Below are 11,724 nucleotides of genomic sequence, written 5' to 3'. Positions count from 1 at the left end.
TAGTGAAGAATCCACCAGTGCAATGTCATCGAATGGAATCCATGTGTGATTCCTCATTTCCAATTATTTATTTAGTATTGTTATTTTCTTACCTTTTCTAATTTCTTCTTTTAATTTTTCGTATGTTTCAGTAATTACAAAAACCTTGTAATGCACACAATCTTATAAGACCCGAACAGCATACGAGTGAAAAAAAAAAAAAAAGTCGGTATATGCATAAAATTAAGCGTATTACTAATAAATCTTACGGAAACGAGTGTGTTTGTAAAATAATATTTTGATTCTGAAAAAAAAAAACATAAAATTATCACGTTACCTTTGTTATCTTCTTGCAGTTTAATTGTGTTAGTTGCTTAGATTTTTTTTTTTTTTGGTTAATTATGCAGTGTTAAGTTTATGTCACTTTGATTAACAAATAAAAACATATAACTGTTCCAGGTAATATATATCCCCACAATGCAACTTGCAGATTTTGCTTACAGTGACAACGTTACTGTTCATCAGTTCATATCATTGTTTCGTCGTCGTCAATATAATTATGAAGATATAGTCATGATTATGATCATTATTATCACAATCTTTGATATTTGGATTGAGTTTATCAACTTCCTTTTCATTTTTTTTTTGTGTTTCAAATTTTCTTTAGAGGTTTGACAAAAAAAAAAGAAAAAATATGATCTTTAACTCATTTCCCACTTAATCTTCCATTATTTGTTTTTATTGTCATTATTCGGACTGCAAAGATATATTGTCGTCAACATTTCTTTTTTCACTTTTGTCAGATTCTCACAAAATTTTCCCAAGTGATAATAATTTAACCACAAACTTAACCTTTTATTTATTTTTACCCGTACTCTTTTTATATAGTTGATATATAACTTTACATATGTCCCTTTGAGATCTTAAAGACTAAAAAATAATTTGCGTAGAAAGACTAAAAGATAGAGAGACTATAAATAATTTAAGCAGCACACCTCCACTATCTTTTTCTAAAGGTTTTCGAGTAGTGGAGGAATCTCCCAAATGTCTCAAAACAAAACAAAACAACTTTTCCTAGCTTCTTTATTTACAATATATGTATATCAAAGTAAAAGGCAACACGTAAATGAGCCAAACACTAAATAGATATTATAAACAAACCATATTATTAAAACATGTCTAGTGGGAAAAAAGCGAATATCAATTGAGAATATGAAATTGCAATGATAAAGTGAGATATATCCTTAGCTTCCTTTGTGTTGCGATAAGTCATTCTGCTTATATTTGTTCTACCACCTGATACATTAAAATATTAGTTCCCGAAACTTCGGAACTTTTTTCTCAGAATAGTAACTTCACCTTTATCCATTTTTATAAAACTATATATATATAATATATAGTTTTAAAATTCTCTCAATAATTTTTGGTATGAAAAAATTATGATAACATATATATACGCTAGCGTATTTTCTATTTGCATCATCGAATTTTGTTTTCTTCAATAAATTTTAATCTATTTCCGGAAATATTTCTCATTTCATAAGAATTGTACTCTATAAAACTTTTTTTGTCTTTCTTGCAAATATGTATAAGTACTCGATTTCAGATTGATGTAATACTATTCTACAAGTTACCCAAGTTACCTCTACATATACGTACGTACGAGCTTATTTGGTCTTTTGAAAAGATTAGTTGGCGAATATGAATTATATGGTGGGTGTGTATTAATGGTGCACTATTATATGGAGATCTATATGGATTATATAGTATGTTGATGGCTACGAATTATTGATAAATAAATATTGTAGGTTTTTGACAAAACCTAATAAAGTGTATATGAAAAGGTCTAAAATTTAAGATGCTCAAGCTTTTTACGTATCAGTTCATTCTTCTCCACAGTTTCTCCCATCTCTTAGTTCTAACCAATGACCTAAGTTTTATTTAAGATTATTTTCTTAATGCCAATCATTTTAGTAGGGTTATTAAAAACATGTTGAAGGTTCATATGAATTAGGTAATGAATGGTGGTTTGATATCTAAACACCCCCCCCCCCCAAAGTAAATCAGGTATATTGTGGAATTAGTTTCTTACTTAACTATTCATTAAATGGTTCCCCAATGATTCTCATCTCAACTTTTCCAATTTTCTAAAGAAAATGCATATCAATTGCTTATAATTGGTGGTGCAAAAAATGCAATAATAACATTTGATGTCCGAGGAAATAATATTTTGCGAAAAATCGAGGAGACGAGAAACATTTGTGGATGTTTGATAGACTCCCATGATTTATTGCTTGTTCTCGAATAGACGTTAACCATCTTCTTTTTGCGTATGATATATCTTCTAATTAATCACCCCGTAAGAATTTTAATAAAGTTACGAAAATGTTTATAACCCACGATTGAAAGAAATGATTAAGCAAAATATGTAAGTGTATAATCAGCACAAGTCATAATAATGGAACACAATGAGGTTAGTGGACATACGATCAGCAGCCCACAATAACTGTAAGTAAGTTTAGCAAATATATATATATATATATATATATTTCTCAATGATCATATTGCTCTTTGTCTCATGCAATTTTTGTTGTCTTTTTGACGAATATGGCAACTACATTAATTATTACTCCATCGTATCTTTTATAAACTAGCTAGATAATGTTTTGGTGGAATCCACATTATTAATTAAATCAGAAAAATTCGTATTTCGTAACTGGTAAGAGACCTTCATGTAACATCAATATAATCAAATCATATTTATCCTATAACTTTATGTAAGTCATTAAACCGCATTACATACAATTTAAAAAGTGACAAATTTTACACAATTCTTTTTTATTTATTCATGATCAACCCTCGTATATCTCGAAAACATAGATATCATTACACTCTCTAAAGATAAGTTACTTTTGTTGATTTACACTTAGCTTCAGTCTACAGTGTCTCAATGAATTCTTATGATTAAAGCTAAAACCTAAGTAGTAATATAATAATATTAATATAAGAGTCGGCCTTCATCAGTACTTGAAGGAAAGTGAACAAAACAGTAATAACTAATAAGAGTGCTGACTGCTGTAGTATAAAAGTGACAAATAAGGTTATAGGAGTGCTCAAGTAAAATATGTGATTTTGAATGATTAACAAGAGAACTGTTCAAATTTGATATCATAATAGATAAAGAATATTCGAGGAATATTCGGTTTTGTGATTTGTTTTTATCAACAAGTCGTAATCAGTCGAGTAAAGTTTTATTTATTTATTTCCCAAATTGCTAAAGTATTTTCTAGAGCCCTCTCCCCAGCAATATAACTTTGTCTAAGATGACCACAGGATTAAAATGGCCTACTACAGTATAACTTATTATCAATAAGAGAAATACATATTGTGAGGACAAACATTAAGAAAAACTATTCATGTGGAATCTAAAGACAATAATGGCAAGTGCATTGTGATTGTAAATGACTCAGAAGCCCACAATATCATATAAGTACATTGAGAAAAGAAAAATAAACAGATTGCATGCAAAGGGATTCTAAATATGAATATAGAAATACCATTGAAAATGTTATTAATTGTTATACCTCAGTGTGTATCTTTTTTCTTCTGTTCACTTATAAAGCTTATAAAGTTTTTAAATAGTCCACGTTAGGACTAAAAATATATATATTTTAGGATTTAAACTTATATTTCTAGATCTTCTCTCCCCTATAATAGCTTTTACCTATAATTATATACATTCCAAAGATCATGTATAAATAGAAATATCTAGCGGAAGGTTATTTTCGTTGTCAAAACTCAAAACCTAATAAAAAGACGAAAGCTAGACCCAAAATCAATTGTAACCAGAGAGTAAAAAGGCAAGTGACTAATGGTGATCAAGATGAGCCATAAGTATATGTGATGTAGTTTATTTTCGTTAACAATATGATGTAGTTTATAAAAGGGACCCCTATTTTGTTTCTTTCACAAATATATTATTCTTCTTATTGGTGGTGACAATTCATATTAGTCAAAGGGCTAAATGTGACAGTCACTGTGGGAAAAAAAGGTATAATTGTGGGGTTTAAGCACTCGTCAAAGAGACACAATGATTTGGTGTGATAGGTCCCTTGCTTATATACACACATCCATCGCTCGTTTTCTTTTATTATCATAAAAACATACAAGCAAATCTTTTGTTCAATAAAACATACAAATCTTTTGGTCGAATGTTTTTGGACGGAATTTGAGTTATGTTAAACACTATCATATTAGTTCAAAAAAAAAAAAAATTAGTTCAAAAAAAAAAAACAATATCATATTTTAAAACAATTTAGTTTTTTTTTTAAAAGTATAACATTTATAACTTTAATTTCATGCAAAAACAAACATTCCTAATTTTGGTTCAAATCAAATTTCAATTCACTAACACTAACCGGATATTGAAAACAGGTTAATACATAGAACCCTCTAAATGAGAAGAAGGTTTTTCACTTTTGTTGATTGTTCCCAAGACTATTATGAGCCTATTGGGCCATAAGAAGGTAACATGTAATGCCTATTGGGCCAGAAGAAGGTAACATGTAATAATATGCTCAACCAAAATAGCTCAAGGCCCTGAAATGATGACTTGTGATTCAAAATGGCAGCTTTCGGTAATTAAGTAACATATGAAAGGGTAGCCATGAGAAAGACCTTTGCTACCTAACCAATACAACCAAATTACATTTATCTTCGTTGGACCCCATACTCTGAACCGGAGATGCTATGAAGTTACAAAACTACCCATGCTTGTTCTGTAACATTTTTTATGAGAGTATATACCAACTTTTAGTTTTTAGTCCTTTCTTTTTCCAATTTTTGTAAAGATGAGACAAACCAAATTGTTGTTGGTAGGTCCAATCATTCATACCACTTCTTGGCTAAAAGGTTTCATGAGAATTGAACTGAATCAATCTCTTAAGCACATGAATAACAATATATGGTAACAGCTCTTTTTTTAATGCGTCAGAACAAACCATTTGTGCGAAGTGTTTTTTTTCTAATGCGTCATACTAATTTTTACTTGATGAGAACTGTTAAAAGTTTTATATTAGTACTAGATTACCAGTTTAGTATGACAACAAAGGTATGTCTGTGACTCTGTGTAAACGTCATAAAACAAAGGTTTATGAAGTAATAAAATAAACAAAAAGTTGTGTGTAGCAGCAGTAGTACTAGCTAGTAACGTCTTTTGTGAAAAATAAAAAGAGTAATTAACAGAGATGCATAAAATAAAATAAAACAAAATTGCATGTCCTAACGCCATCTAATAAATAAAAGAGGATACGAGATGACAGAAAAAAATAAAAAATAAAAAATAAAAGAGGATACGATAATTAAATAAAAAGTGAAAACAATAAGACAAAACAAAACACCATTGACTCATTGAGACTGCTGTCACTATATATATGAACAAACCAATCACATTGAGAGTTGAGATTTTAGCCAATGCAAGGACAGTGGCAAAAACCGTAAATAAACGTTACAACCGAGGTTGATAAATAACAGTAACTCAGTATTTTTCATGTTCGATAATAGAATAATAAATATCTAAGTTTTTTTAATATATCTAAAGTGTCTTCTTCTTCTTCATCTGCTCTCTCACTAGGCTTCTTCACTCATCACTCCTAACTCACACCATATTTTTTGACCGTTGTTTTCTTCTCCTCCTCCTCTCCTCCTTCACACGCTCCACAGCTTCTTCTGATTTGACTAATAACACCTGAAAGGTTTTGTCTTCTCTCTCTCTCTCTCTTGTCTTCCTAATTAAAATCTAATCTTTTTTTTTTACTGATTTGGGTCCCTCCCCACACCTCAACTTCGTTGATTTTACTTTTTCTTTATGCAGAAAAGGTTAAACAAATGTCTTAAAGGGTTTTAGATTTTCTCTACTCATTGTCTTCATCTTTGCTCCTTCAAAGGCTTTTATAACGCATAAAGTTCTTGGGCTCTTTGTTTTTGCTGTCAAGATTAATTTGGCATTTTTATATCTTTGCGTCTGATTTGTTAATAACAATCCATTGAAAGACACATAATGAGAGCAGTTTCGACTCTCAAGAACTCACAAATCAGAGTTTTAAGCAAATTAAAAACAAGAATCTAAAAAGACAGACATAGGAGAAACGTTATGTCTCTCTTTCTCTCTCTTTATTAATCAATGCTATGTTGCTTCTTTTATTTTTTCCAACTGTTTTCAAGCGTTTTAATTACATTTACATATTTAAGAATCTGAGATTCCTTGTTCTTAGTTCTGCAGTTCCTTGAGAGCTTTGGAATTGAAAGCAGAGCTTTGAGAGATATGGGATGTTCTCATTCCAAGTTTGATGACGATGAAGCTGTTCAGATCTGCAAAGATAGGAAACGTTTCATCAAGCAAGCTGTGGAACATCGGACTGGTTTTGCTTCTGGCCACATTGCTTATATTCAGTCTCTGAGAAATGTTTCAGACGCTCTTCGTGAATATATTGAAGGAGATGAGCCACATGAGTTCTTCTTGGACACATTTGTCACTCCAGTGAAGAGAACGAGCAGCTCAGACGGTTTCATCGAGATATCATCTCCTCCTTCAAAAATGATTCAGAACGAGGCTGAGTCTAATTTGAATGTCAATTACTTGATGGCTAGTAGAAGCAGACCTGTTCGGGTTGAAGAAAGGCCTCTTATGTCACCTGAGACTTTCCAGGTTGAGAGTTATGAAGCAGATAGTTTCTTTGGGATGAACATGAACATGGTGAACTCTCCTCAGCGTAGTCATGGTTTAGGTAGCCACAATATACCGCCTCCTTCGCCACAGAACTCTCAGTGGGACTTCTTTTGGAATCCATTCTCGTCATTGGATCACTATGGATACAGTTATGATAGTAACCAAAGTGGTATGGATGATGAGATGAGACGGCTGAGGCGGGTTCGGGAGGAAGAAGGGATTCCAGATCTTGAAGAAGACGAATATGTAAGGTTTGAGCATCATCATAACATGAAAGCAACAGAAGATTGTAATGGGGATAGAATGGATCAAGAAGATAAAGTAAAAGATGTTAATGAGACTGAGAATGCGAGGGACAAGAACTGCATTAGAGCTCAAGAAGGGGGAAGCATTGAAGTGTCAAGTGGAGGAACTACAGGGCATGTTGTTGGAGTTGGAGTTACCACAGATGATGCAAAAGGAGAGACACCTGGTTTCACTGTGTACATGAATCGACGGCCGACAAGCATGGGAGAAGTTATTAAAGATCTTGAAGATCAGTTCGGGATCATATGTACAGCTGGTAAAGAAGTCTCAGGTCTGTTGGAAGCTAGTCGAGCTCAATACACATCTTCCAGTGACCTCAGCGGTAAGACTATAATCTTCTTTCTTTCTGACCATATATAAAATGGTAAATGGATGTGGTTCTGAAACTTCCTATTGCAGCCATGAAAATGCTGAATCCAGTAGCTTTGTTCCGCTCGGGCGCCTCATCAAGATCGTCTTCCTCATCAAGATTCTTGATCAGCTCTTCTGGAGGTTCCAGGGCGAGTGAATTTGAAACCAGTAGTGAGTTTTCAGAAGAATCTTGTATGCTTTCAGGTAGTCATCAATCAACATTGGACCGTCTATACGCGTGGGAGAAAAAACTCTATGATGAAGTCAAGGTAACAACTGAGACTGTTAACAGAAAATTCAGTTCACTCTCTCTATCTCTGGTTAACCGTCTTGGATATTGTGATAGTCTGGAGAACGGATACGGATTGCATATGAGAAGAAATGTTTGGTGCTTAGGAATCAGGATGTGAAAGGAGCCGACTCTTCTGCTGTTGATAAAACAAGAACTATAATCAGAGATCTACACACTCAGATCAAGGTCTCTATACACTCAATCGAGTCTATATCCGAAAGGATTGAGACTCTTCGCGACCAAGAACTGCTTCCGCAACTTCTTGAGCTTCTTCAAGGGTATGCCAAAACATTTTTCTTCTGGTTCCTGGCAACATATGTTTCTCTTTGACTGATAAGAGGCATTTTACAGATTAGCTCAGATGTGGAAAGTGATGGCAGAGTGTCACCAGATACAGAAGCGAACATTAGACGAAGCCAAGCTATTACTTGCAACCACACCTTCTAACCGTTACAAGAAGCAACAACAGACTTCACTGCCGGAGATCAACTCTCAAAGATTAGCTCGATCGGCTTTAAATCTCGTGGCTCAGCTTAGAAACTGGAGAACCTGCTTCCAAGCATGGATCACATCCCAGAGATCCTACGTACTGTCTTTAACAGGCTGGTTACTCAGATGCTTCAGATGTGACCCTGATCCAGATAAAGTCAGATTGGTCTCTTGTCCTCACCCTATCTATGAAGTATGTATTCAATGGTCAAGGTTGCTCAACGGGTTGAACGAGAAGCCGGTGGTAGACAAACTCGATTTCTTTGCCTCTGGGATGGGTGCAGTATATGCTAGGCAGCTTAGGGAAGACCCATCTCCAGTAACAGATGGTTCAAGGAAGTACTCAGGACCAGAGAGCATGGAGCTTGTTGAAGCTGACAAGGTGGAAGAAGAGAAGATGATGGCTGCTGAGAAACTAGCTGAGATTGCAGTTAAAGTACTCTGCCATGGAATGTCAGTTGCAGTGAGCTCACTAGCTGAGTTTGCCATAAGCTCGGCTGATGAACACTCGAAGCTCATTAACCATCCAGAGAACACAATGCCAGAGCAAACTGAGATGTAAAACTTTAGTATTCTCAACTTCTCATTTATTTATTTATTTTTTCCTTTGGGTTAAAGAAGGTTAGGCTTTTAGCTAGGCTAGTTTAGCTCTGGGAGCTGCATCTTTGATTTAGATGTGTGGCAATATGTGTATTATTATTAAGACACATAAGAGTTAGTTCAGTAAGACTTCCAGTTCCAGTTTGGGATCTAGTTACTCGGATTCTATGAACATGCCAGAGATTCTGATACACTTTGCCTAAATAGAGCGTGTATTCTAGTCAGATCAGTATCAAAATCTGTCTAATGTAGACTAAGTGTTGAAGAACAAACACATAAAGGTGAATTCTTTTGGTCTAAAGAGGTCAAGGAAAGAGATTTACATTACTGGTTCATTCGCAGAGAGAAGGCCTTTTTAGTAGTCATCACATCATACTCCAGGTCCAGGTCCTCGGAACTAGATCCACCCATCATGGATAGCTAAAGAACAATTGAGATAAACAGAGCAGCTATAAAACCAAGCAGCGGTTACTCTTGAGTCTTGTCCACAGTATTCCATGATCGGTCGGTCACTGTAAGCTCGAACTCGATGCGATTTCAGATCGTAGATTGTGGAGGGAGAGTGGACACAACTTTACGACTTTTTGAGAGGCCTTATCTTTGTTTCCTTGCCATCCTCTTTGGGCTTTCACAAGGCCTGACTAAATCATCAGGTCCGTTTTTAAGCCCATTTATTGAATCTTTATATATTACATATTTACATAGTATGTTTTACTTGCATGTAAGCTAGTATTGTTGCAATTTTTTATATATTTTTTATTATGGGTCAACTACAATATTGCAAACCTTTATTTATTCATTATTTAGTCTGTATGATATTATTATGCGGGTATGATAGATGGTTAATTTCCATCTAGACGAAGTTTACAGTAAATTAGGCTAATTAAAGCCCTAATTTTTCAATTCATACAAGCTGGGATATGGTATAAGGTGTAGCTATGGGTCCGTTATACGCTCCGTTAGCCACCACTACATTAATAAGTTCCGTCGTATGCACGTTATCCCAGAATATGAATGCGTTTCTGTTCGGACAAATCGGTTTGTTCGCCGCACAAAGTTCTTCCCCCGGATCAACCGTACAACAACTCCTATCAAAAACCGTAACCCCTACACAATTTCAAATATGAATGATCTTGATTACAGCTTCTTGGTAAAATATAATATTAGTGTCGGAAAAGAAAAAAAAAATGAAATTAAAAGCGTTTCTTCATCATATATTCTTCCAAGTATAGAATTACGTACCGAAGGCAGCGAAGTCTTGAGCATTTCCAGAGAAGAAATCAACATAAGTGAACTTAGCTCCAGGTTTGTTGTTGAATTCTGTGACTAGGGCTTTGAGTTTAGTGTTGAAGAGAATCACTGCTTGGTTCACTTCTTCTGCGCAGCCTGTGCCGCCACCGAGGGTAGCAACTACACGTGGCGTACATCCTATCTTACCGATGCTGAACAAGGCTACATTCCTCGCTCCTAGTACGTACAATTGCTACACACGTACATAATTAAACTTATTAATATTAGAATTTCCTACTCCCACATCATTGGAAATGGAGTTAATTTTTAACAAGTTACATAATTAGTAGACATATATACATACATTAACATATTAATACATAAACTATATCAATAAGCTCTAGTTGATATATGTGTTAGTTGTTATGCAATAAAAAATTACAAGAATATATATAATGAGAATGCATGCATGCCATATAATTATCCAAATATATATAACATAATTAGGATCGATACGTTTGCTTTTCATGTCTTTATACAATGTACTTACCAGCAAATAGATACGGTAGCGGCCTATGAGAGATTGAGCGAACTGTTCAGGATTATATAGGCGACGAGCAAGAGTAGGAGGCGACAAGAAGTAGTTGTTGAGGTAATCGTTGCTTCCGATGCTGATCGTGTATAGACATTGCTGTAACCGACTTCGTGGCACCGCCGCTCTACTGATCGCCGACTGGTGGTTGTCTACTTGCTCACCCAAACTGATCCTCTCACCCTATTTATATAGTTCAAGATATGGTTTTGGTTAATTATAGATTTATAGTTATATATAAGATGATGGGATAAAGTTAGTTACCATGTTTTCGCTGGTGTCTCGGCGGATACCACCGGCACCGGAAGCATAGTTGAGTCCCATGTTAGCTTGTGCCGGTGATGCTCCGGCGAACGGTGGAATGTAATTAATGAAACCCACTAGTTCAGCTAAAATGAAAATATATAGTCCAACTTTGTTAATACTGTAACAAAAATAAATGATGAGACAGAACGCTTAAAATATTAATCTTATAGCTTTGATTTTCCTGGTCAAGGAATATATATGTATACCTAAAGTTCATATACAATATTTTAATAATACGAAAAGATATCTTTATAAGTTATGGGTATACAGTATTTTCTGATCAGGAACCATGTCATGTCTGGTATATGATGACATAGTGTAGTTAGTTAATAATCAAATAATGTAAATAGGAAAAAAAGAAGGATTTATCTAGCGTAACGAATCAAGAAACCCGGTTATAAAACTAACCGATAACGTCAGGGATATTCCGACCGTTGCTAAACCGCCCGGTAGGACCTTGGGGGAAATCGATACCATAAGGTAGATAGTTGACCTTAGCCATGGTGTTCAAGGCATTGTTGTTACCGTTGTCGAAGACAGAGTCTCCAAACACGAAGTAACACGGCACTTGCTGTCCATGCGCCGCTGGTGCGACCACTGCGGCTGCAAACACTGTCGCCACTATGAACCACAGTGCCTTGGACTCTCCCTCGACCATGTTTCGCAAATCGGATTATACGAAAAATGAGGAGAGCGGTGAGAGAAAAAGAAAAGGTTGGCTATATATATGGAGGAGATTTGCTAACTGTGATTGGTTAGTTAGATGAATTGCTTCGATAGTTAGACAATTATGCGACTATATATAGCACGAGGCTGAGTGAATTAAGGGAGACTTGGAAATTTATATATATA

The 11,724-nt window shown here is 34.7% G+C and overlaps 2 protein-coding genes across 3 annotated transcripts; one reads left to right on the top strand and one right to left on the bottom strand.

Moving 5' to 3' along the window:
- Positions 1 to 5,547: 5,547 nt before the first annotated feature.
- On the top strand, positions 5,548 to 8,916 carry LOC111829767 (nitrate regulatory gene2 protein). 2 transcript variants are annotated; one of them, XM_023779922.1, is made up of 5 exons: positions 5,548 to 5,732; positions 6,260 to 7,334; positions 7,412 to 7,632; positions 7,710 to 7,933; positions 8,007 to 8,916. In XM_023779922.1, exons 2-5 carry the CDS (start codon positions 6,302 to 6,304, stop codon positions 8,704 to 8,706), a joined length of 2,178 nt encoding a protein of 725 aa, XP_023635690.1. In that variant the 5' UTR covers positions 5,548 to 5,732; positions 6,260 to 6,301; the 3' UTR covers positions 8,707 to 8,916. The 2 variants fall into 2 exon arrangements, with proteins under 2 accessions (XP_023635690.1, XP_023635689.1); XM_023779921.1 differs by lacking the exon at positions 5,548 to 5,732 and having other exon boundaries at positions 6,009 to 7,334.
- An 88-nt stretch (positions 8,917 to 9,004) lies between these two features.
- On the bottom strand, positions 9,005 to 11,638 carry LOC17877476 (GDSL esterase/lipase At4g30140). Its single transcript, XM_006285556.2, has 5 exons — positions 11,281 to 11,638; positions 10,831 to 10,955; positions 10,525 to 10,749; positions 9,987 to 10,227; positions 9,005 to 9,851 (listed from the first exon to the last, which is right to left on the bottom strand). The coding sequence occupies exons 1-5, from the start codon at positions 11,528 to 11,530 to the stop codon at positions 9,649 to 9,651; spliced, it is 1,044 nt and encodes a 347-aa protein (XP_006285618.1). The 5' UTR covers positions 11,531 to 11,638; the 3' UTR covers positions 9,005 to 9,648.
- Positions 11,639 to 11,724: the final 86 nt, after the last annotated feature.

The sequence above is a fragment of the Capsella rubella genome, unplaced genomic scaffold, assembly GCF_000375325.1.
Source record: "Capsella rubella cultivar Monte Gargano unplaced genomic scaffold, Caprub1_0 scaffold_7, whole genome shotgun sequence".
NCBI lineage: Eukaryota > Viridiplantae > Streptophyta > Magnoliopsida > Brassicales > Brassicaceae > Capsella > Capsella rubella.
The sequence above is the reverse complement of the archived record's forward strand: the minus strand, read 5'-3'. Positions and strand labels throughout refer to the sequence as shown.

Coding starts and splice junctions, on each gene's coding strand:
- LOC111829767 (XM_023779922.1), top strand. CDS start 6,302: ATGGGATGTTCTCATTCCAAGTTTGATGACGATGAAGCTGTTCAGATC. Junction 7,335..7,411: donor ATCTTCCAGTGACCTCAGCG/GTAAGACTATAA, acceptor TTCCTATTGCAG/CCATGAAAATGCTGAATCCA. Junction 7,934..8,006: donor CTTCTTGAGCTTCTTCAAGG/GTATGCCAAAAC, acceptor GGCATTTTACAG/ATTAGCTCAGATGTGGAAAG.
- LOC17877476 (XM_006285556.2), bottom strand. CDS start 11,530: ATGGTCGAGGGAGAGTCCAAGGCACTGTGGTTCATAGTGGCGACAGTG. Junction 10,956..11,280: donor GAATATCCCTGACGTTATCG/GTTAGTTTTATA, acceptor TTTTCATTTTAG/CTGAACTAGTGGGTTTCATT. Junction 10,228..10,524: donor GCTACCGTATCTATTTGCTG/GTAAGTACATTG, acceptor GTACGTGTGTAG/CAATTGTACGTACTAGGAGC.